This window comes from Harpegnathos saltator, unplaced genomic scaffold (genome assembly GCF_003227715.2).
Source record: "Harpegnathos saltator strain DR-91 unplaced genomic scaffold, Hsal_v8.6 scaffold539, whole genome shotgun sequence".
Lineage (NCBI taxonomy): Eukaryota > Metazoa > Arthropoda > Insecta > Hymenoptera > Formicidae > Harpegnathos > Harpegnathos saltator.
The window spans coordinates 1,443,597-1,469,831 of NW_020230359.1; the positions used below are offsets into that span (position 1 = coordinate 1,443,597).

At 51.4% G+C, this 26,235-nt stretch overlaps 1 protein-coding gene across 1 annotated transcript in view; it reads left to right on the forward strand.

The window, feature by feature from the left end:
• Positions 1-15,035, forward strand: part of Tis11 (Tis11 zinc finger protein) — a 28,959-nt gene extending 13,924 nt beyond the window's left edge. The window contains exons 2-3 of the mRNA XM_025303267.1: positions 12,410-13,209; positions 13,327-15,035. Of these exons, the coding sequence (XP_025159052.1) occupies positions 12,410-13,209; positions 13,327-13,900 (1,374 nt within the window). The 3' untranslated portion in view covers positions 13,901-15,035. The remainder of the gene's footprint in view (positions 1-12,409; positions 13,210-13,326) is intronic.
• Positions 15,036-26,235: the final 11,200 nt, after the last annotated feature.

The window sequence follows — 26,235 nt, forward strand, 5'->3', positions numbered from 1 at the left end:
CCGCGCCGCGTCGCGTTTTTCGCCACGAATCGACCAGATGCGAGAGAAAAAAGCATCGCCCCGCATTGCCGCGTGCTTCCACGCGCGCGAGAGTCGCCGCCGCGACGAGAGGTACGCGCTCTCTTGGCTGGCTGGCGCGCCTTCGAATATCCCGAAGCCGGGAATGTGGTAGCCGCTTAAGAGCCGATTAATTTGCGTGCGATACGATCTAGCGAGGACTAATTGAATTCGCCGCACGGAGACGTATACCGATCCCGATCCCGATCCCGCTCTCGCTCCGTCGCGCCGTCGTTTCGTCCATCTCGCTCGGGAAACTGCCGGTCGCGCACGTACGAGCTGTTGCGAATCGCTGATGAAGTTTCCCGATACCCGCAACAGGACTCGACTCCGCACGAGATCGTATCTTTCTCGTGTCTCGAGCCGATGAAAAACACGTCCATTTATCGGCGCCATCGGCGGCGCGTATCGCGCGTATTCATCTCGCGATGAAGGAAAAGCAGCACGATCCGTCCACAAGCGTGCGAGCGAGAGACGGAGGGGAAAACGTGTCGCACCTTCCCGACGCCGCAGCCGTTCGCCCGGAAGGCGGCGAATTCGCTACCTCACGCGCGATGACATTTCTATTATTTCATCCACTTAGAGTAACGAGAGTCGCGGGAAAAACGACGGAACACGCCCGCGGTGCGAAGAGATCACCGTGTGCCGTGTCCGCGTTTTTTTGCCTCTAATTGCGCGGACACACACACACACGAGTCTAACATAAGTCGTTCGGACGAGGCGGTTTGCCGCGCATCGATTTAACGCGCCTTGAAGTCATTAGTGTGCTACGCCGATCAGGCTGAATCACACGGCGCGACGTATTTCGCGAGCAATTAAGCTTTACCGTGTAGGAACGCAGCGGGGGGGGAGGGGGGGGAGAAAATGTCGCCGGTTTTGCCGGATTATTCAACCGCGACGCCGGCGCGGCGTCGGCCGCGCGCTGCACATTGTCGAGACCGGGCCGGTAATTCACGCACTACGTGCTCGCCGGGCGGCCGCGGCGATTATAAATTTGCCAAGGCGGACTTGCCGTCGCGCGGCGATAACTCCCGCGCGATAACGTCGTCGAGCGAAGCCGTCGGCGGGAATGTCGGAAATCTCAAATTTGAAAGTTGCCACCTTGCGAAGTGGCAACTCCGCTTGGTTACTCGCCGAGTGACTCGCGCGCGCGCGCGCGTTATTGAGCGAGAATCGTGATGGAATGGCGAGAGAAGGGAGATCGAAAGACCTCGTCGGATGTACAAGTGTACCTCTATTAGCACGTGTCTAGCCGCGTTCTCGTGGATTAGGTAGGAAATAACAGATCGTCGCGCGACTTGTCCCGAGATAACGTCGTCGCGCTCGTGCACGAGCGGCGTGTCGAAAACGCAACACGGACGCGCGAATTCCGCGGTGTTCGCTTCGGCAGCGTTGTTACCACGGTGTGGTGGCGAAGTGGTGTGTGTGTTTAAAGTGAGCTCGGCCCATATTGTCTCGCCGTGAATTATGATCTCTCCACGATCGTGTACATATCGCTCCCCCCCACCGGCAGCGTAACACTGCAACGTACGTATTTCACGAGCGCGTTGCAGCCCGGCCCAGCCCGCCGAGAGCACGCGCGAGTCCTACACACACAAGTCGACCTCGTGTATGCACGCATTCGTGACCGACTGAACCGTGACTGACCGACCCACGATGACACCACAGTGTCAACAACCGCCGCCGCCGCCGCCTGTGGCCTATGCCGCTGTCTTGTCGCGCGAGATGATTCCACTGCGCGGGCTCGGTAATCATCTTCACTTTGGAGAAAGCTATTGAGACTGAGGAGGCGAAAAGACACGCCGCTCTATGACGAGTCGAAACACTGCGCGAAAACGCACGTTCCGCTCGAGCAGCAGCAGCAGCAGCAGCAGCAGCAGGTTCGAATTTCCGTTCGATCGCGCGAGCGGAGAACAGACACGGGTTATTATGCCGTGTATGCCAAGTGCGGACAACAAAGGCCGCGACAGACAGTGTATTGCAAGCGGAAAATGTACCGGTCGGAGAACGCTAATTCATCTGTGATGATGAAGTCACCTTCGTGTACCTTCGTGTCGTCCGCCGTGCGCGCCGTGGAAACTGGCTCCCGTGAAGTCTAGTGCCGCGGTCGAGTTCTCGCTGAAGGGTGCTACCTGTCATTCGCTAGCTTTTGAAATTTAGAATTCGCCGGTAAAAACTCTTCTAGACGTTTGATTTTTATTCGCTAGCCTTTGAAATTTAGAATTCGCTGATAAAAGCTTCTTCTAGACGCTATTACGACGCGAGTGCAACGCACCCAAGGCCTGTCAATTTCTACGCGATTTCTTCACGCGGGCGCGGGCGCGCGCGCACGAGAGAGAGAGAGAGAGAAACGCGTGGGTGAGAGCGGGGTCGCGAGTCACTGACACCCGCCGCACCGCGCATGGCACTTGGCTGCGCGACCAGTTCGGGCTTCGGGCTGGGTCTCGCGAGCTCGCGTACAGTCGGCGGCGATACGACGACGAGGGAAAAGCGGCGCGATGAGCCGAGTGAAGCATGACCGAAATGTGAAAACCGCCGCTGTGAAAAGCCGCCGCGGCGGTTCTTTCTAAACCCAGCCGATGATAACAATGAACAGAGCTCGCGCTTCCCGCGCGAGCGGAACGTCCGGGATTCTTTCATGCTCGCCGACGACGTCGTCGTCGTCGTCGTCGTCGTCGTCGTCGTCGCCGTCGCCGGCGCGTGGAAAGTTTCCGCGGAAAGCCGCTAAATCGGATATTCCGCCGAGCGAGCGCAGTCGCGCGCGTTTCTAGATCGAGAAGAGGAAAGTTCGCGAAGGTGGTAGCGGCGGCGGCGCCGCCATTAGTCATCGCCGTTCGCCGCTCTCGGCGATACTCCACGTGAGATACGAACGAGCGCTTTCATGGCGACACAATGAACAGATGAATGCGATGCGTGGCGTTAGTCAGCCCGATTATTTATATTTCCGTCGGCAGGCGGGCACTACGAAGGAGCCGACGAGAAGGAGTCGGAAAGACGGGGTACGCCGCGGACCGACCGCCGCGCCGGAGGAACGACACTTTTATACTCGGTGAACCGCCGAGAGAGCGGTGTCATTTGTCAGGTGTCCGATAGGAAAGGCGAGCTTCTGAGAATTATCGACGAGAACAACGATTTTCCCACATCGTGGACTCGCACGCCGAGATTGCGCGTTGCGAAACGTGCTGAAGTTGATCGCTCGTCGAAAATTTGTCGCAAGCGCTCCCTTCCGCTATGTGGCGACTGAGTGGAATCCTGCGGTTATTTTTACATGGATCCGATTCCAAGGACTTGTTCGTAACGGCATCATCCGGATGACCGATCGAACGAACGTGCCTTTCTCGCGATCACGCTCTCGCGACCGGTGATTCACGCTCTCGCTCTCGGCGGAAAAATCCGCGGCGTTTGTTGAGCGGCGTACTTTCGCCGTTTCATTACTGCGAGATACACACGCGTTGCGAGACAATCGCGCGGATCTCTAGAGCCTGAGTCTCGTCGGTCGTGCTAAGGAGACGCCGACGCCGTCGTCGTCGCCGTCGCCGTTATCGCCTTTTGCGCGTGCGTTTGTTCGTCGTTGCGACGTGTGTGCATCGTTACGACGCAGTTACGCCGGTGCGCGGCTCGCGGCCATTATCGCATCCCCGATTATTAATCCACGCGCGCGCACACAAATCGCGGCGCGATCTCCATCCGGAGTTGCCGGCGTGGCGATCGCGCTTCCCGCTTTTCCTATTCTCGCTCCCTTGAAATCTCCTCCGGGAAGTCTCTCTCCCGTCGCCTCAGGCGACGAGAAGCGGCCAACGGCTCTGGGGCCCACGGCGGGCTTGGAGGGGGGAGAAATTAAAGTTCACGCACTTTCACTTTTCGCCATTGTACATACGACACGCTCGCGCGCGGGATAATTACGCGCGTGCGAAGTTATACATTGTTGCAGCGCGCCGGCCGGTGTACTCTGGTTTCCGCGTGTGTGGTTCCTTCGCGAGTCTCTCAGTGTGCGCGCGCGCGCGCTACCGCACACTGATTCATATTGCTCTTACTCATATCGCGCGGTGTATGCCTGATCGGCGGAGTCAGTCTCGTTACACGTGCACGGCGTCGTGCAAGGTTCACGGAGGAAGTAGAGTGGAAAGCCGCGTATACTTCTCGTATCGGCGAATGCAAATCTCGCGGATTTTTCGAAAGCCTTTGTCGTAAAATCTACTTCGTAAAATCAACTTCAGGTGCACGAAAAGTGCGCAACGGACGAGAATGATAGAGGGAGGGAGACCATGTCTATATGATTTCGCGCGTATATCGAGACTTTTCACTTTTCCGCCCACGTTTAACTAGGAGGAAGATAATACTGAGATAAGAAGTGAAGTTGGTTCTTAACATTCTCTCTCTCTCTCTCTCTCTCTCTCTCTCTCTCTCTCTCTCTCTCTCTCTCTCTCTCTCTCTCCTTGCCTCTTATCGATCGATCGCTCGTCGTTCGAGTCTATAAATATTCCCCAGTTAAACTGCAATCATCTACTTCATCATTCTGCGGTCGCTTCTGGCGGTCGATTCCGAGAAATCACGCGTCTACCGAGACACTCCGCGCGCGCGCGCGTATTAGATCCGTCCGTTGGCCTGAAATTCGCGATGCGATCTCTCGCGGCTGCAACGCGATTCGTTTTCGCTTCGCACGCTTTATACGTGCGAGGCGCTCGTAAAAAACAAACCTCACGGGGGGAGAGTCTCTCAAGGGGCGACACGCTCTTCTGGGCCGGAAAGCGAAACGTTCGCGTCGGTTCTCTTGTATTTCTTTTGTCCGCCCGTCGATGAAGTGAGAGAGACGAGGAAGAGGGGACAAGACGCGTAGAGTAGAACGAAAAGGAGCAAAAGTGAGAGAGAGAGAGAGAGAGAGAGAGAGAGAGAGAGAGAGAGAGAGAGAGAGAGAGAGAGAGAGAGAGAGACCACCAGTGTCATCTATTTGTTATTTTGTTTGTGGCCTTGTCGATGGTTAACGGTAAACGGGGACAGTAGTATCTCGAAACGCAATAAGATTATTTTTATTAATCGTTGGACGCAATTAGAAAGCATATTAGAATTAATCAAAAGTCCAGCGTACGTTTTTGCGAACGTAAATTCGCCGACCGAGACTTAACATCGCCTTAATATCGTGTTTGTTGACGGAAAGGAAAATATATATCCTTCTTTCTCGTTTTCGATTAAAGAGGAGATTTCGAGAATGAAAGTCTCAGGAAATTCGTGAAAAACAGAACGGAGTTTACCTCGAACGCGCAACGTCGCCGTCGTCCGTCGCGTGAACGTTATCAATTTATAATTGATTCCAATTGTCGGCCATTCAGACAATCATCGCGCACAATTCGCGTGTGCAAATATATTGCATGTTGCATGGTCGTTGAAAGTGCAGTCGAAAGGTCAGTCGTCGCCGTCGTCATCGGGCAGTGTCCAAACACGAGGCTCACGGAGTGTTAAGAAAAATGTCTAGACCGTCTCCATAATTAAACGATCTCGCTCCCTTGATAATCGACAAAACGCGACGCGTTTCGCCATTGGCTCCGCCATTCGCATCTGATTCGCATGCGAATCTACGAACGAAGCCCGCTGTCGCCGCGCGTCGTTTCGACAAAGAGAGCCGGTCGAAATCGAGATAACGAGTCACGCGCGAGAACGGGCGGGACTTTTGTTCTTTTTTTTTTCCTTTTTCTTTTCTTTTTTTCTTCTTTTTTTCCTCTTTTTCTTCTTTTTCTTCTCGACGTGCCGATTACAAAAACGCGCGCCCTTCGCTCTGGGGCGAAGGGCAGGGCAGCTGGAGATCGAGGAGAATCCACCGCGGCTCGTTCCTAAGTCGGGCGATCGACGTAATTAGGATAATTACGAAGTCCAGGCGACGCGCCGTGCCGCGATTACGTAAGAATCAGTGCGCGGCGAAGCGCCGCTGTTCCATTCAGCTGGTCGACCGGCCGGCCGGCCGGCGCGGCGCGGCGCGGCGCGGCGGGCGCCATGCTCGTTCTCCTCCGCGACTTCGTCTTTCTCTCGCTCTCCACGTCGGCGTCGGCCGGCATCTTGCGCCTCCTGCGTTCTCTCGTAACTTTCACCTTTGACCTTCGGGATCCACGTTCATAACCCGCGAGCACGCGCACTGCGGTTTCCTCTGCAATGCGCGCGAGGTGAACGAATGTGGTCTCGTATTTCGTGCGTTCGCCGGTCGAATTGACGGGAGGGAGGGGGGGGGGATTACGGACGATTAATTTCGATTGTGTACGCGTGTGCGAAATCTGCTAATCTTCACCTTCAATCGTCGATTCTCGCTTTTTCTTCGCGCTTCCGCCTCGCCGAAAAAAAATTGCGCATTCCACGCGCGCGCGTGCGCGATCGCTATCGTCGCGTTGCTTAAATAAATAGCAAAACACGCTTGCTTCTAGTATTTCTAAGCGCGGGCATAGTTTTACTTTCACCGGTGATCGACCTTGGGGGTATATCTCGGCGTTAGTAACCCCTCTCGAGCGCGTTTTTGTCTCGGCCCGGCGAAAAGTGAAAGCGCGGATCTCTCGTCGTCGTCTTGTTATTTTCGTAGGCTGCGAGCGTGTATGAGTGTGCGTTATTTACGATCAGCCGATAAAGCGCGTATCGATTCTCGCTCCTATCAGATTATGCAACACGTTAATTACGTTGAGACGCGCGAGAGTTTCTTCGTACGACGGGGCTCTTGCGGTCTCTACCTTTGACCTATCGGTGCCGTGCGCGCGTCGGATCTCTCTCTCTCTCTCTCTCTCTCTCTCTCTCGAAATAGCACGTGTCATTCCCGCGCGAGAAGAGGCTGCGCCTCGATGCTGTGCCGTCATTAAAACGTCCCTCGCGCTGTGGTTTCGACATTTCTACAGTTATGTCGTTCCTCTCGTAGTTATTAGACGCGAGTTTCTACACTTATAACTCGTACGTACCGTACGCGACGCAAACTGATCGCTCAAAGATCGCAATGTAATGACATAGCTCCGCGATAAAACTGCCCCCTGCCGACAGGCCACAAATTATTTTACACGCATAGCAGAAGGGGATAAAAGGACGGATATTTTTATTTGATTTTACTTGACCACCTCACGGAGTTTATGCGGGATTATGTTCAAACGTGTCCCTTCTGGTCACCAGAGAGCGACCTTGGTCCTCGCCACAAGAAAGGAGCACAAGCGCCGCGTGTGCAACGCTACTACAATTTCTCTGTACTTTCTTAGCTGAAAGAATATTCAGGCTCTCGCCCAAACACGCAACGCGCAATTGTCCCCATTATCATCTGTTATTATAATTACGTAAGCATTATCACAGGATAAGAGAACGGGGGGGGGGAGGCGCAGAGCGGTGTGCGTGTTATCATCACCTTTCGGTCTTTCTTATTTGCCGTTATGACGGGCGCGCGCGCGCGAATTGTATCTCCGTTGAAGAGGAATCCGTCTCGTACGTAAAGAGAGAACGTAAAGATAAAGATACATTTGCTATTGAGAATAATCCTAATCCTTCGCCACCGGGTCGGCGGCGTGATGAGCGCGCGTGAATCATTCGTCGTATGTATTTTTTACGAGTCGCTCATCGCGAAGCGCCTCCACGAAAAAACTTGGTTTCGATTCACCGCGTCGCGGAAGATCGAACGCGGTGAGAATCCAAATCCGCGAAGACGAGCTGTTGAATAATCGTCATTATCCGGCACATTCGATCCGGCGGCGGAATACGCCGCGCGTGCATGACGTGAATGTCAAGTGAGCGCGCGAGCAGCAGGCGGCAACTAAGACGGAACTTTGCTGGCAGGTGCATGCAAAATCGAACGTATCGCCGTTGTTCAATACGCTACATTAGTTAATAACGCGCGCTACGAAGGATGACACGAACAACAAGAGCGAGCGGACCGGCCGCGCTGCTGCAGCCGCGGCGTCGGAGCGGAAGCTGAAACTGCGGTGCGTCGCGTCGCGACATAAATATTAATCGCGCGTCTGAGAGAGCGAGCGCGCGCGAGGTCGCACATCTCGTGGAGCCGCGGAAACGCCCGCCCCGCGGTAGAAGAGGCGCGCAGTAAATAATCAACTGTCAAATCCCGTGCCGCGTGCGGAAGGTCTCTCGAGGCCTTCGCACACGCGGTACCGCGGTCGATACCGACGGGTTAGAGTTTGATCGACCGGCAACATGCGCGCGAACATCGAGCGGCGCCGCCGCCTCTTTCGAAATAGACGTTCGACGTTTTTACGACGGCCTCGCGACGTTTTCGGCGCCGAATGAATGGGACGTCGCCGCCACGTGTCGCTCGCGACGTGCGTAGAAATTCAATTCGCCAAATTGCACACTCGACTCCGAGGAAACGTAAACGCGCGCACTTTTTCGAAGCGAGCTGGAATGATGATTCATCGGAGGCTACGTGGAGGAGGAGACTCGGCTCCTCGCTCCTCCTCGCGTACGTATAATCATACCGTACATCGTCGTCGTCGGCTCTCGCGTGAGATCTCGCGAGGATCTTCGCGTGAGAGACAGAAAAGTCCCGGTCGGTTTATTTGTCCTGTTGCCGATGCGCCAGGCGCTTTTTCTCGCTCGCCGCGCCGCGAAACATATACCGTCGAAAGATAAACGTTACGGTATACGATAAACACGTTTCGCGGTCGAAGATATACATATATATGCGATAACAGACGGAATTTGTTTTCGGGTAACGTTGAACGCTAACGCTAACGCGGCCTTTCGCGATCTCACTTTCGTCACGTTTTGTGTTAAACAGCTCGGAGTTTAATTCTCAGCGATACGAGGTACTACGAAGTGCTGCACGCGGATTCTCGCTCGTCATTATTCCCGAGACGCGCGATAACACTCGCGCGCAAGTCACAGACGTTCGTGGAAACTGATTAATCGCGTGGTCACGACTATTTAGGATAAAGCGATAATTCGGAGCGGCGTGACTCGTGCATCGCGCACTCCGCGCGACCGAGACGACTTTGATTGCGCAAGGCAGACGGATCCGCGAATGGCAGAGAGAGAGAGAGAGAGAGAGACACTTGTTTAAAGTGCACTTCAAATGCCATAGATTGACTAATACACACGGAATTGTCCGCCGTGTCGGCGAAACAATCGACGATTGTTCCGCGGAAGCTGCAGTATGCGACGAAGACGCGTTCTCGCGAAGCCCGCGGCACGAATCTCTGGCTTCGACATTGCAGCGAACGAGCGAAAGCAAATAACGGCCGTACGAGGAATGCGAGTCGCAGCGTGCGCGTTACACGATATATTTCTGGCGATCGTATTTACGCGCGCGCGGGAAACATTCATACATGCGTGATCACGTGAGCGCGCACAAGCGTGAACGATAAAAAATATGTATGCGCGCGCGCGTGTGTGTACGTGCGAACGATTAACAGCGATCGTGCGCTCATGATAAACACACACTTGAACGTGTGGCGACTGGCGACGAGAAATAATTATGAGAAAGAGCGTAGCGGACGTGCGTGTGTGTGTGTGTGCGCGCGCGCGCGCTCGTCCTGTTCACACGCACACGTACGCGCGCGAGAAACAAACAAGCTCGTCCCGCGCACGTATGCGCACGTGCTCTGCCGATGGAAATTTCCACATTCGCTCCGCGCGACTCGATCTCGCGCGCTCGGGAAAACATCGGATTTCTCCGCGCGCCGCAAGATAGACGATTAGTCGTCGCTGACGACGATGAAGAATATAATTCGGTGATAGCGAGCGCGCGCGCGATTGCCCCCCCGTCGCCGGTGCGTGTATACCCGCCGCGATGTGTTTGCCGTTGGTTGGAAGCGGCAATAAAACACGCCATCGCTGTTTGGCCGCGAAACGATAAAAGCGCGAAACCCGGAATGACGAGGAGAGAGCGCCCGGAGCTCGCCGAAACAGCGAGAGAGAGAGAGAGGGAGGAGAGAGAGAGAGAGGGAGAGGAGAGAGAGAGAGAGAGAGAGAGAGAGAGAGAGAGAGAGAGAGAGAGAGAGAGACGCGCGCTCGCCGCTCGCTAACGCGCGAGTGTCCCACGCGGCGACGCTTCTTTTTCATTAATTAAGTCCTCAATTCCGCAAGCGGATCGGCATCCATGTGTGACACATCGTCAGCAGGAATGAGAAAAAGAAAAAAAAGTTGTCGAGACTGAAGAAATCGGTCAACATGCCGGGAGGCCGCGTAATAATGCTGGATCGCTTTGAACGCCGATCTTCGAACCGACATTTTCGGCCCACGAAATCCGATTGAAATCGCGTGAGACACCCGTTACAAACGGGTCTGATGATACGCACACCGCAGCCGAGCTGCGTGTGCGTGCGTGCGTGAGTGAGTGAGTGAGTGAGTGAGTGAGTGAGTTTAGCGTACCGTCGCTTTCCATTGTCTCTTCTGCAAGACGGATGGCGCGATGGCGGGCACAATCGCTGAGTAACTTTGAATCGCTGATCCCTCCCGCCCTGCCTTCTCTCCCTCTGCACCCTCGGCGATTCTACCATCCGCGTGACGATAAAATTTCGATAATCAGTCGCGGCCGCGTCTCGATCGATCGTCTCAACGGCGCGATATACAAAGGTTAAAAGCTCTCGGCGCTGTGGTTTACGCAGCGCCGAGTTATCTCCGCGGCGCGCGATAACATCTAGGCAGATTTACGCTCCGAGATGTTTATTATTAAACAACGTTGATTGTTATCACGCGCGCGCGCGCGTGGGAGTTAAGTTGCAGTTTTGCTGTAATTGATGGCGCCGATTGAGCGTCTCGCAAATACTCGCATTTCAATGAATCGCCTTTTTTTTTCTTTTGTAATTCTTCTCCTCTTCCTCGTCTTCTGTCGCAGTCGCCGAACCAGATAGCGGTTTGAGTTTCATGAGTCATGAGTACGGGCTTGACGTCAATCCCGATGTCGCTGATTTTATTTAATCGGTTATTTGTCGGCGCGCTCGAGAGCGTTTCTATGCGTCACACACTTCGCTCGAATTATTTTTCCATCACATGACTGTTGAATTCCCACTCCCGCTCCCTGTGATTTATCGTGCCCTAGTAGCGCGCAATATTGTGAACGTTGGAAAAAAGTCATTAAATACGTTGACACTTGTGTCGACAATGCATTGTCGAGGGTTGCGCAATGAGGAGAGATATTGCTGTTTCTTGAAATTTCCTATGCGTAATGCGCGATACGCGCGATTACCGCTTCAACTCTCCCCCGAGTTCTGCTCGCTCGTGTGATTTCAACCTACATTTTCCAGACAAAGGAATCTGCTAACCGCTCTCGACGCACCGCCCGAACGAGCATCTTTGGATTTGCGGGTTTCGAGATGCAATTAAAAGAAATGTTTGCTCGACTGATAGAGAACAATCTAGGTTAAACGACGGCTTTACTTTTTCATAGCACAAATTATCGCTCGAGAGATAGACCGCGGTTATCGGACTATTTTCTATATTTCGTTATCTATCGGTGACACGCGGCGATGAGAGAGAGAGAGAGAGAGAGAGAGAGAGAGAGAGAGAGAGAGAGAGAGAGAGAGAGAGAAGGGTAAAAACTAAATTATTGACTTATGAAACTGGATTCTCTGTTGGTTTTACGATACACACTCGTGGCTCGAATCTCGTGCGCTATGATTTCTTTTAGTGCGTTGTTACACCGTGTTGTTCTACCGATTGTATCAATCGATAAAGGCTCTCGACTATTCCAGTCCAGCGATAACAAACGTGAGACTATCGGCTATTGATCGGAAAAAGCCAGCACGTAGACTACTCGAAATGATCTCGAGTATCGTCGAGATCGCGAATCAGATCGGTGTAACCCAAATGCTCTGGGGTTATTCGCACGTTACGTCTAGCTTGCAGCTGACTTTTCTTGTAGCAACTTTTTCTAGCAACTCAAAGCTCAAATCTCAGAGTCGTCAATCACGCCGACTCTCGTTTATTCGTTATCCTCTTGGAAAGCCTCTTGGAAGAAACAAAGCGAAAGCTCTAAATCAAGGTGGAGCGCATCGAAAAGTGCTTGCAAATCGCCCGTCGAATTTTTAGCCAAAATCCCCTCTATGAATAGCAACGAGATATTTTATGCTATACTCGATGAAATCGACCAGCACTTTCCGTCATATACGCCCGCTTCTCCGTCTGCTGCAAAAAGCGACGATCGCGTTTCGCGCTCGACGCACGCGCGCTATCTCATGATGACGTCGCGGAATTGCCGGCGAGTCGCGCGCTTTCATCATTGTTCACGTCGTCTCGGGTGTGTCGCGCGATTCATTCGCGCGATGCATCGCGCGAATGAATCGTCCTCTCCTCGAGGAATATCGCAGCTTGCGGATCTCCCAAAAGCTGCGGCTCTCAGCGACTAAGAACGACCGACTGTCGCTTAATCGCACCACTCTCCGTCTGCTTCCAGAACGCAGCGTCGACAAAGGCAAAGGAACCATCGTCAGCCGTTGCAGCATTGAACTCCGCTGGGGGTGGCGGCAGCAGCAGCAGCAGCAGCAGCAGCAGCAGCAGCAGCAGCAGCAGCAGCAGCAGCAGCAGCGGCAGCGGCAGCGGCAGCAGCAACAACTCCGGCCACGCGCCCTTACGACGCTACACCTCCCTGATGTCTACGCTAATAGAGCACCACCGGAAGCTGGATCGCAGCGTAAGCGAGCCGACGTCGCGCTACAAGACCGAGCTGTGTCGGCCGTTCGAGGAGAGCGGCGCGTGCAAATACGGCGACAAGTGCCAATTCGCCCACGGCTACAGCGAGCTGCGCAACCTCGCCCGTCATCCCAAGTACAAGACCGAACCTTGCCGCACCTACCACTCGTCCGGCTTCTGCCCTTACGGGCCACGGTGCCACTTTATACATAACTTCGAAGAGGCGCGCATACACAACCAGAAGGTGAGCGCTCAGCTGGGCTCGACGCAACCGAACATAATGAACCTCAACAGCCTGAACCCGTTGCTGAGCGCGGCGGCAGCCGCGGCGGCCGCCGCCGCGGTCGGCAACAGCACCGTTGCCGGCGGCGGGGCCACCGCCGCGAACACCGCCGCGGCCGTGGCCGCCGCCGCCGCCGCCGCCGCCGCCGCCAACAACGTGAGCGTGCGTCTGCTGGAGCAGATGAACGCGTCGCCGCAGGTGGCCGCGGCAGCCGCGGCCGCCGTCGCCGCTTCGCCCAATCTCATGAGAGCGAACTCGCTGAGCCTCGGTAGCAGCAGCAGCGGCGGCGGTGGCGGTGCCGGTGCCGGTGGCGGTGCCGGTGCCGGTGCCGGTGCCGGTGCCGCCGCCGCCGCCGCTGCCGCCGCCGCCGCCGCTGTCGCGGCCGCCAACAACGTGGCCAGCTACAACCCGCCGCCATTACTGCGAACGTCGTCGCTGAGCCTCGCCACGAACCACCACCATCACCATCAGCAGCAACAGCAACAGCAACAGCAGCATCAACACCAGCACCAGCACCAGCACCAGCACCACCACCATCACCACCACGGCGCGCATCATCATCACCAGCCGCCGAGTAGCAGCGCAGTCAACTCGATGATCGGCGCGAGCAAGCCGAAACCACTGAACCTCAGTCCGACCTTCTCGCTCGGCAGCACCGGCGACTCGGTCTCACCATCCTCGAGCCTGAGCCAGTCCCCGACCAACTCTATGGCCAGCTTCTTCAGCAGCGACGAATGCAGCCAGCAGTCCTGCACGAACCTGCCGACGACGCCGTTCAGCTTCGGCCAAGACTTCGGCCTGATCCCGACCAGACAGAGCCCGAGTCCGCGCAACAGCGTCTGCAGCCCGCTCGGCTCTGACGAAGTGGCGCCTAGGACGCCTTCTCCGCTGTCGCCTAACGCCGAGTCTAGGCTGCCGGTGTTCAACAGGATCAGCGGCACCCTCGTGGATTTTGATAACCTCAAGATCTAAGGCGGGACGGTGGACTCGCTCCCGAGGCGGTGAGTCTCGGCCGAGAGAGGGCCGTGATGTCCGCCAGGGAGTGGGACGACAGGCAGCACGGGATCTTCTTCTCGCGGAGGCTGATTTCGAGGCGAATGCAAGTTGCTAATAACGACGGCGAATCCTCGCGCAGCGGATTCTCCTGTCGCCGTGGTGGAACTACTAAGGTTTACTTTCATTTTTACACACACACACACACACACACACACACACACACACACACATACGCATACGCACACGCACGCACGCACGCGCGGGTTCGCCGCGCGACTCTCTGCTTTCAGTCATCGGCTTGTTATTTAAAAGGCGTCACACTCTAGGTCAGACAGGCACACATGTACACGTGCACACATCCACACCCCCAACCAAAACACACGGACACAAACACATTCGATATATATTTATATATAACTCGTTTCTGAAAGAGAGATTGCCTTTTCCTCTGTTTTACTTTCTCCTTTCTTCATATATATTACTCCGTTATAGTCACACGTCTCATGTATTAATTACGTTACTGTCGATACGCTCGTCATCTTATCCTTTCCTCTTGCTCTTTTTCGTGTTCTATTATCGTTAAGATCGCGAACCCAGCGGAAAAGGCGAGTTCATCCCGGTTAGAGGACGGTTTCCGGACCGTCGTCCGATTTAGGCTCTCGAGGAGGATGCATTGGCGTGATCGCGGGGGAGGGGGGGAGAGATGGGAGCGAGGAAACGGGAGCTGCGAGGAGGGGCGACGGAGGGCACCGGGCGCAAGTTTATTCCGAAACGTGACTTCTCCGAGTAAGTTGTTCATTGATCTCACTCGGTCCGCCCTCCCGACGCCTTCCGGTCCACGCGGTTCCTCTGTCCTCCGGCGCATCTTTCGCCCTGTCGATAATATGTGGAGAGCCGCGCGAGTCGGGCAAGTACGGCTCGGTACCGCTGCGCGACCCGGGGCAGGTGAAACGTTGCAATATTCCAAAACGCCAGCTATATTACATTACGCTAAACGTACGGTTACGTTTCTTCGGGTTTCTTCTCCGAAGGAGTAAGGGTGGGGAAAGTTGTCTCGAGAGTGAAAGGAGAGGCGGGAATCAGGACCCCGTCGACGAGCGAGAGAGCGAACGAACGAACGAGCAAGAGAGTGCATGAGTAACGACTGACGTGTGTTTGTGTGTGTGTGTGTGTGTGCGCGCGCGCGCGCGCGCGCGCGCGTGCGTGCGTGTACGTTTTTGGTACGTGTATGTGTGTTGTGTGTAAACGTGTGTGTGTGTGTGTGTGTGTGTGTGTGTGTGTGTGTGTGTGTGTGTGTGTGTGTGCGCGTGTGTGCGTGTGTGATAGAGAAAAATGGAGAAAGGGTTGAAGGAGGAGAGTAAGAAGCAAAGTGAGTGGGGGGGGAGGAAGGAGTGCGTGAGAGAGAAAATGGTAGCCGGGTGAAACCGATTAACGTACTGCGTCTGTTGCGGCAAACGCAGAGAGTTAAATCGTTTACGAACCGGGACGTATTTTATGGGCCTGCGGCCGCTCTTGTCGCTCTTGTTTGTCGGCCTACGGTGATTGTTCGATGCATCGCGAATAAACGCGCACGCCCGGTTGCCCGGCCATGTGCGGCGTGAATTCGCGATGCGTTCCTTCAGTTCCAATAGTTTTACGTTGATATGATGTGAAAACGTGACACGGAGTGCAGGATGCCGCGCGTGTCAAAAGACGCGCCTCTCGTATCCGGCATTCCGTACTCGCTGCAGTAAAAAGGTTTCGTTTCTGACGATTTTCATAAATAGACTGAGAGGAGTTTGAAGTTCTTCTTTTTACATTATATTATTATTATATATTATATTATGTTATATATTATTATTATTATTATTATTATTATTATATTATACGGTTATATTTACAAAGAGCGACTAGATGGCGAATACTGAGATTTTCTCCCTAAGAAGATCCGGAAAGGGAGCGCGCTGTTTCCCCTCGCGTTGGCCGGTTGCCTGACCGCGCGAATAATCGAGTGTCTTCTTATAAACTTCGATCGTCTTCCATGTTAGAATGATTAGGCTATGCGGTGCGAATGATGGGAGAGAATGACAATGTGCGTGCGTGCGTGCGTGCGTACGTGCATGTGTGTGTGTGTGTGTGTGTGTGTGTGTGTGTGTGTGTGTGTGTGTGTGTGGTGTGTGTGTGGTGTGTGTGGTGTGTGTGGTGTGTGTGTGTGTGTGTGTGTGTGAGAGAGAGAGAGAGAGAGCTGGGACGAGATAGACAGAGCCGCACGGTTGAAAGATAATGAGGGAAAATGGTGTGGCTGTGAGCGCACACGTGTGCGTGACGTGTCTCGAAAGATGATAAGCAATATGTGAGCATAAAAACGTGCGACTACGATGACGATAACGACAACGATAAAATGGGTGAAATAATGATGAGTAACGTAATGTTAAATAATAAAAGAGTGCAGATATATATTTTATATAGTAGAGTGTGGATATATTGAGGAGACGAGAGAAAGACATGCAACATACATTTCGACGATCATATCATCCGGAAAATCGTCGCTCGCGTCGATTTGCTCATGGAATGGAGTGTTCTTATCAGATGGAAAAGAAAACGATCCCCTCTCGTCACGAATGCTCGCCGACTGTCCCTTGGCATCCGTGCATGCGCGAAATGCATTCAAACACACGTATATCCCGGCAGATATCATCACTGATTAGTCTTCCGACAAGATGTGCGCTATCACGGTTCGTTGAAATTGAGCAGTTTTAATGTTGCAGACGCCCGTCGAGACGTCGTGTCGGTGACGTGATCGCGTTCGACTAGGTCGATTAACTGTAGTCGCGCTTCAATATCGTGCTGCATTGTACTGTCGTATCAAGCTATTTATTACACCGAGTGTACCTAAGAATTACGAATGTGCACGTTAAAACGGGCGATAACGTGTTTATGTGCGGACCAAGGGTTCCCTTCTATCTTTTCTATACATACATACTAACTATTCTATACACTTATATATTTATTTAACAATTTATAATCATTTCTAACGATTGTACATGTATGTGTGTGTGTGTGCGTGTGCGTATGTACGTATGTGTATGTATGTATGTATATGTATGTATGTATGTATGTCTCTCTGTGTGAGGTGTGTATGCACATATGTATATATGTGTACATTCATCATATATGAGTCATGACGAGAGGGGGGAAAAGAGGGAGAGGAAACGAGAAACTCACTTTGGTTCGATCAGCAGAAAGTAGTGAGCAAACTTCACGATACGCATTTTTCTACGATAATTGTTCTTAACCATTTAACGAAAATGTGATATGTAACTTCGACAAGTACACACAATAGAAATCCTAACACACACATACACAACGCTATTATTAAAAATATTCTATTACGCGCGGATATATGTATGCGTAAATGCGCGTGAGAGTGCTCGTTTATCTGTGCGTGTGTGTATTGAGTGAACGGTCAAGTGAGAGCGATTGAGAGAGAGAGAGAGAGAGAGAGAGAGAGAGCGAGTGAATGAACGAATGAATGGTTGGACGAATGAACGATTGAGTGGATGAGAGTGAGAAAGGGGAGAGGAGGGAAAGAGTAACATAAGAGGCGGAAATCAGAATGTACGCGCGGGCCGAGCGATTTCTCGATGAGATATTCGGCGCGTCTCGCCCAGGACAGAAATTCAAAGTCACGAAGGTGTGACCATCACTCCTTCTTCATCGCGGCGGGTCTCGACGGGAAAACGCCGACCTCGCGTCGTTCCGGCGCGAATTAGAGATAAAACAAAAACACGAGGTGCCTTAATGACGTGGTTTTCGAAAATCGAATACATTTTGTATATAAACACTACACCTTTCCACCCAATATATCTTACAGACAACATGTTTTCATTTAATTTATACTAGAGAACCGCGAATGTTATAAAATTAGTTTATATTATTATATTAATATAAATATATTATTTTTATTAATAATTATTAACTATTATTATATATATGATCATATTACTGCTATTATTATTATTATTACTATTACTATTATTATTATTATATTATAATTATTATCATCATTTTTTGCAAATAATTATCGCACTCCACAATTAGCATTGCTCACATACGAATTTTCCTATCGAAAGTAGGGTTCGGCTGGTTGCTTCTCTTTATTCCCGCCCCTTCCCCCCTCCCCCGACTATTCTTTTCCTTGCGACGATAAACGCATTTTTCACCCCCGCACCTTATACCCACGGCCATCATCGACGCGTTGTCGCGTGTATATCGTCGGTGTTACGTCGATGGTGGCTACCATTGCGTCGCGTTATCATCATTATTATTATTGTTATAATTATTATGATCATTATTGCTATCCAATTATTTAGCAACAACGATCCCGCCATATCAGTCGCAAACGCAATCCTCGTCGCCGTCGTCGTGAAATTAAAATATATACATATATAAAAAAAAGGAGAAAGAACGGAAAAAGTCCCGATCGCGCGTCGCGCGATTCGTCTATAATTAATTCCGTATAGTTTTGCGCTATACGTGAAACTTTGAAACTTTCAGTACACGTCTTGCGTAGTACACAATTCGCCTTAATCGAGACCGGAATCTGAAGGGTGCTTGATAAATCTCTCTCACGGCGAGTCTATTTACCTGAAATCAAGGCGTTTTCTCCCGAAAGAGATTCTCTGTTGAGAAAAAAAAACTCTCTATTTCTAATTAATTATTCGGTGTCATTAGGCGTTTATTGCTACAAACGCGATTGCTCGCGACTGTCGCCGTGTTTCTTACCCGAACTTGCGCACCATCGTGGACGAAGTTCGAGCTCAAAATCGTCGATTTCGTACTCGGGCGTTCCCGCGAGTCTTACGACTCGCGCGATTACAGCCGCTTGGGAAACCGCAATCGGTGCGTCGCGTTGGAGCAACGCCTTGCCAAAGTACAACAACGTGCCGTTGTTGATCGCGCGCGATTAGATATCACCGCGATGACGGAAACAGACGGAGGACTGAAAAAGATGACGACGACAACGACGACAAGTAGAGAGATAGACGAGCGAGGAGTGAAAGTCTCCTCTCTCCTTATACGCAGGCGACAAAAATTATGCGCGGGGCGGCAAACGTCTCTCGTCAGAATCGGTCACGCGCGGTCCGTTGTCTAACGCTCCGTGCCACCCACGACAGAGAAACGTCGTGAGGGATGTAATATCGCAGTCGCGCGACCTCGCCGTGAGGGATGAGGGGGGAGGGCACGCAGAAACGACGACGGCGCGTCTCCCGACACACGTTTTTCCCCTTCCGAAGCAGCGCGGCTGGATGCGTCGATTGGAGTCCCGAGGAGCGTCTTTGTTCGCAATCGCGTCAGACTCAGAATAATGACCGAGCGATGTCGCCGAGATTTCTCTTCCGTGACGAGTTACCTCGCGATGGACCTTCGAAACTTTTCATCTTAGCCGAACTCGCGGGATTACTTTTACGAAATTGGATATACGAGTCTTTACTTCTTTTTCCTTTTCTCTCTTTTTTTTCTTGCTTTTAATTACGCGTGAAGCTAGAGAGGAGAGAAGAATAATGATCCTCTCTCCCTCCCTCTCTCTCTCTCTCTCTCTCTCTCTCTTTTTTTTTTATTTTCGATCACTGGAACGTCGTCGTTGTCGAACTCGGTCGCTCGAATAAATAGTTTTCTTTAGATTTTCACAACACGAGAATGCTTCTCCTTTATTTATTTATTCGCCACGTCGTACGACTGAAGAGAATGCCGTTGTCCTTTTTTTTCCTTTTTTTTTTTTTTCAAATGTTAAACACATTTTCCCCGAATTCGAGCTCTTCTGTCTTATTCGCGTACGTACGAATTCTCCGTTCACGGAGGCTAAAACGGAGGCTGTTAACGGAGAAAAGTGGACCGAATCTTTATTTTTATGCTTTTGATGGTTTTGATGGGTTTACGAATTAGCTTGTGTACGGCTCCCCTTTTCTTGGCGTTAATTTCGTCAATTTCACGACAAAGAAAGTAAAAGTAGCCCCCACAGTTTGATGTATCGATATTTCATATTAAGTTAAATTCCTTCACATTAAGTTAAATTATTCAACGCGATTATGTATTCACCCGCCGTTGAATTGACACAAGAGTTCGTTGAGAGAATTAATTTATTGATTATGTTAGTTAATTTATTTATTGTAGCTCCGACGCATCGAGGGACTCCACGTTCCCAGCCAACCTCGCGTTTATCCTCCTGTTATAGACTCAATCACTTACGCATATATATATATATATATATATATATATATATATATAATATTAATAACGAATATATCTATAATATGCCTTATGTGTATGTCTCTTTTTTAATTTAATATATTTATTTTTTCAATCACGAGTATTTATATATTTATACTGATATTTTATACTGCGTTCTTCTCACAGATTATACGCTATATGTAATGTGCGTTACAATATAATGTGAAACAGGTCGATCTCTTGGCTCTCAGAGGAAACCGATATCTCCCCACCTGCACGACGACATATCACACTATAAACGGACACGCGAAAAATACGCGCACACACAGGCGAAAGACAGGCAGACACGAGCGCGCGCACACGTGCTGCGTACACACGAGAACCGTTTGCGTTTATTTGTTCTCGCGGTCCGTTTCTTCCTTTCTCTTTTATGACACGCTTTCGGGTCCCTTTTCCGATTTCCTTCCGTCGGCCAGCGCGCGAATCGTTTTTTTCCACGCGAACGAAACGGCCTGTCGCTGCCGCCGCCGCCGCCGTCGTCTCTCGCCGGCTGTCGTGTCATTCTTTTGACACGGCACGGCGAGAGTGAGAGACAGAGACAGAGAGAGAGAGAGAGAGAGAGAGAGAGAGAGAGAGAGAGAGAGAAAGAGAGAAAAGCGAAAGCTTCTTGTTGCGTATTATACTTAAAAAAAAAATAAACGCCCCTCATGTGATACGCGCGACCGATTATCCTCGGTCGCGATCAAATGATATATCCTCTCTCGCGTGCGCGCAAGAGAAACCGACCTTCAGCGATGAAAGAAAGAATGTTTAATCGAAAGAAGAAAGAGGAGGGGGGTGATACGTACTAAATATATGTTATATATTTGTGCGACAATCAAAATGATAGAATGGGAGCCAATTGATAGGCTGGCGGGAGTCGTTCGAGAGCCCACCCGCGCGATTGAAATTCCGCTTCCTTCTTCGTCCTCCTGTGTCCCTCTTTTCTCCTCGAAAATTTCGTTCAGAGGTAGACGAGCCTGTTTGACGACTCTTAAATCTTGCTTCATCGCGTGACTATCGAATCGAATTTTTAGACGAATACGAATATATTTCGACTTGGTACAGGAGGAGGAGGAGGAGGAGGAGGAGGAGGAAGGGGAAGAGGAGGAGATGATTGGCAATAATTCGCGAGAAGGTGAAAGACAAACTCTCTCACCCTCTTTGTTGGGCAGGTACGCTCGAACGGCTTCGGTCGAATCCACAATGGGACCATAAAAGTGATAGATGCATATAGGTTTTCCTTATCAAAGGAATCGTGGCCTTAGAAAAAAGAAAATATTGTAACGGGGAGAGCGAGCGGGGCAGCCGTGTGCCTCGGAGGAGGAGGTGGAGATGGAGTCTCGGGAAAAGGGGGATAGTGCAGCGCGAGTGATGCCCTCGTGCGAGAAAACACTTTGATTTGTATTCACGTTTGATTTTATTCTTACTTTTTTCTGTTTTTTCTAAAGGTATGTTCCCCTTCGAGACTCGCGGCCGACCGTTTCCTCTTGCCGATGATCTTTTTTTCCTCTTCTTTTTTTTTTTTTTTTTTTTTTTTTTCGTCGAGTGAAGCAACACACTCGCATACACGCAATCTACCACGAGAGAAAAGAAAAAAAATGTAGTTTCATAAGTATCGCCAACTCTGTACACTATCTATTTAATACATTTTATTATTACAAAATAATGGAAAACTCGATTTGTTGTTATTTCGATTACCCGACTGTCTGTCAAGCGTCCGATCCTACTCGTCGTCCCTCACTTTGTCCGTGACTTTGCGAACCAAAAGTGTTTTTTTCTCCTTTTTATCAGGAAAAATTATTTTCGCTTTTGATTGTATTCGCGCGAATTTTTATATTTATTTATTCGTGTCCATTTATTCACAAGAGGGTCGGTTCATTATGCCCAGAATAATCTTACGCTGCATCGTCGCACGTTGAGAAATTCGGTATCGACGGAGCAAGTGGTACGGTATGGTATGGTTTACACGAAATTACCGTCGACGCCCAAAGTGGGATATCCGAGCTGTTTTTTTTTCGTGACCGCGTCTTGAAATATTTCAGTCCGTGTCAAAGAAAGTTAAGCGTCTCGCTACGGTAGCGCATCGGAGAGCGCAGACTTTCGCTAGAATGTCCAACGCTCGCAGGAGATCCGCGCGGCTTGTGCCCAACCGCGCCAACGTGTCAGCCCTATATCGTATATAATCGAACGCGTCCGAACGCGCGGACAGATTTTACGTTAGACGACGCGTGCAAGCGTCGTCGATACCGGCGCGGCCGGATTGGCATGTCAATTAGCGCTTTCGTCACAACGGAGAGATTACGCTCACGCGAGGTGGCCGCTGTGTTTCTCGCTGTGTGTCCGCGTTCGTCGGAAAGATAGCGCGCACGATTCTCGGCATTTTCAGGGATGCCGGTCGAGCCATATCGATGTTCGGCGAAATTATCCGGATTACCGCGGATTACTTTTCTAGCCGACCAGCGACGCCGACGCGAATTTTTCCACCGGGCGACATTGATGAAATGTACATTTCTGAAATGTAGGTAGGAAAACCAGGCGTGAAATGTCGCTCTTGAGAATCTCCGTCTCCGACTACTACTTGGGCTTGGTCAGGCTGGCACAATTAGTAAAAGATAAGAAGCTTCCTGAATCGGAATGCCTGCTTTGCAAATTCCGTCGAACTTGACGGACCGGTGTCGCGAGGTGTGTAACGCTGTGTTGTATCTACCATCCATCTCTCTCGCTGTCGCTCGACGGATATTGCCGGTGGGATTCCGACTTCCTTCCTTTTGAATCGCCGCTACCACAGAAATGTTCACTCTCAGCTCATTTATGCTCGCACGTAAAACGTAACGTGGCGGTTATCCAGCGATATATAAATTGTATATAAATCTCACGCCGCAAACCGCGCGGGGCGATAGAAGCTAATAGGACGGAATATCGCCTGAACGGGGCGAATCCGAGCGAAAGAGACGCCCCCCTCCCCCCCTTCATATTCGCTAATATTCCACGCTCCTACGCGAGAGCGCGCATCGACCCGCAATCGGAGATTGATTTATCCGTAATAAAGTCGGCGCGCACGCCGACGTCGATTGGCGGGGATCGAGGGAATTGCCGCGGTCCGCTCGTCGCGCTACGTCAGCTCTCGTTCTCTCATTCTCGGGCGGAGTGACGTCACACAAGGTCGATCCGCGTCGCTTCCTAGTTTGCGAGCGCTCGTGGCTGACGTAAGCTAGGCTGGCGGCTAGGACGCGTCTGGCGATATATTTTACACCGCCGACAATAAGCACATCCAAATGCCTCGGGTGCTTGAGCTCACGTGAGAGCCAGCAGAGCCGCGTGACACCATACGCGAAATAGAAATTGATCGACCGCCGTGGGGACACTCGCCTCCTGGACTCCTCGTTCCGTTCCGTTCTGTGTGATCGCTCATTAGCAGCGTCTTTGTCGACCTTTGTTACACGCATTCGAAGCTTTGTCGACTTTGAACAGTCGACGAAATTCATGGGAGATCTGACACGAACGACGAGTCTGCTCCTCGCCGCGAGTATACTCGCGTGCTCGCGATCGCTGTTGTCGTAACGCTCGTCTTTGTGATTATCCGCGATACGAGTGAGCGAATACGCTTTTAATCTTTTTGCCGCTTTTCCGCCAACTGCATCGTGACAAACTCGTCAAACTTTGCTCCCGATGAAGATCAACGGCGCTTCCAGTCGCGGCGACTCCATCGCCGCGTACCTCGGAATTTGAATCATACCGTCCGCCGCACCACGAGGCATTTAGGCAACTTCCCGTGAATCTGACCGTGAAGCGACGTGAAGAGACGCTCGCAAGTGAGATGGCAAACTGCCGTTCACAAAGTGAACCGCGCACGTTGTTGCGCGTTGTTCGGGTTTTTTTAATTTTCCTTTTATTTTCCATTCACCTCCTCCACGTTCACGTGAAAGATTACAGATTGGTATTTCATTATATTGTGCACCGTGGGGAAGCTGTAACAAATCGTATCGTTCGTTGCTTCACCTCGCGCAAATTGCGATATAAATTTCCAACAACGATGCACGAGACACGAGAGAAACATTGTGCACTCGGGACAGTCCGCTACACGCGACGACACAGTCGGCGGCGGATCGAACGCAGGTGAGGTGAATTAATTCTTCTAAGAAGACGCGCTCGCGCTCGCACGACTTGTTACTTGTTATTAATGATATGCGGCCGCACGCCGCATGAAAACACGCGTGCGCGTTATTCTCGCACTTTTATTACGGCATAATTGAACGACGCAACAGAATAGCGTAACGCTACTCTGCGCGCGATACGTTCGGATTGCATTACCGTGCACGCGGTAAAATTATATTTCGCTAATTACGATACGCTCCACGCATCCTTCCCGCTGTCTCTTTTCCTCGAGAGAGAGAGAGAGAGAGAGAGAGAGAGAGAGACGCCGTCTCAGAGAGGACGCCGCTGTCTCGCCGTCCGCCGCGCCGCACGGGAACTTTGGCTGTAACCTCGAAGGACGAGCGTCCTTCGATCGTCGTGAAGAACGCGTTGACGCGTATCGGCGTATCGATCGACTCGATCGGCAAATCCGTACTGCCGTACTGCCGTACGCGCCAGTCAGAAAAAGAGATATTAACAGGATGTCTTTATAAATAAAATACTTTTAATAACTTAGAAAAATACTTTTGAAACGTTAAAAATAATTTCAAACGAGTTATTGATGTAAAGTTAATAAACAAAGCACGTTGGATAAATATTTTTTCTTCCATTTAATCATTATTTTAAATAAAGAATCAATGTGAAATAATTAGGTAGAAATAGTTAGGTAAATATCTTTTGTTACACGAATGAATGGAAGAAGTATAAAAAAAAATGTAAAATAAATATTTGGTAAACGTTTGAAAGAAATATTCTCTACTGATTGGGAGTGGGACGGCGCGTGGATTCGCGCGTACGGCGTCACTCATAACGACGATGAACAATCAATCGCGTTATCAGCATTATTATAAAGCAAATCAAATGTGATCGCCAGCGCGGGTTATCACCGCGCCGCTGCTGATTATAAGTAACCGGTAAGACGTCCTTATCCTCGATCGTGTCAGGTCTTTGCTCGCCGGCCCTGACCGTTCCGGTCTCGTTGCTCCTACCTCCGTCGACGATTATGCAGAAAAAGACCTAATTTGCGAGTTTATCACTACCCTGCTGGTACTTGACTAATTTAAAGCTGTCTCGACCGGCCGCGCCGCGCCGTTCCTTCACCGTTTTTCCACGCGCGCAGATATACGTATATAATTGAACGCGGCGAGCGAAAACGAACGCGCGCGCGTGCGCGCGCGCGCGCGGCGCGATGACGAAATCCGCGCGGACGACGTTGACGGGATTCGAGGAAACGTCGTAGTATCGATCGTCGTAGATCGGCCGGGCGGCGGGGTGGTATGTCGGCTGATTCAATCGATCCTTGTGAAACCGCAACGATCCCTCGGAGAAAAAGAACGAAAGAAGGGGTAAAACCGCTCTGTGTGTAACTCGCTCTGACTCGAACGAACTCGAACGAGAAACATTCGTTTCCACGGGTCGCTCAACTCGCTCAGCGTTCGAATCGAACGCTGACGGGAGATAAGTCCCCGAAAACCACGAGGACTCGCGTCCAAAGTGCCCGCGCGCGACTCGCCGACTCGCCGACGGGGAGCATTGTGAACAACCCCGATAAGATGGCGCTCGCGCTCCCGAAAAAGATGTCGTGTGGCGAAAATCGCACGTGCCGCGCGCCTTTGTTTGTTGTTGCCATTTAGGCGACACGGGCGCGGAAAAATCCTTCGAAACGCCGCTCGAAGGAAAGAGAGAGGGAGACACACACACACAAGTTCTCGACGTGTCACGTTCCAAGGCTCTCGCTACGGTACGGTCCGCACATCCGGTTGCACTTAACGTGGGCGCAACGCGCTCGGCCGCGCTCGGCCGCGCCGTGCATTAACCGTACAACGAATATAGGAGTGTGTCGGGTCTCTGGGCTGATTTCTATTAGCGGACCTGTCGCGCTGAACGCCGTTTAATTGGTGCCACGCCGATCGGAATTCCCTCGC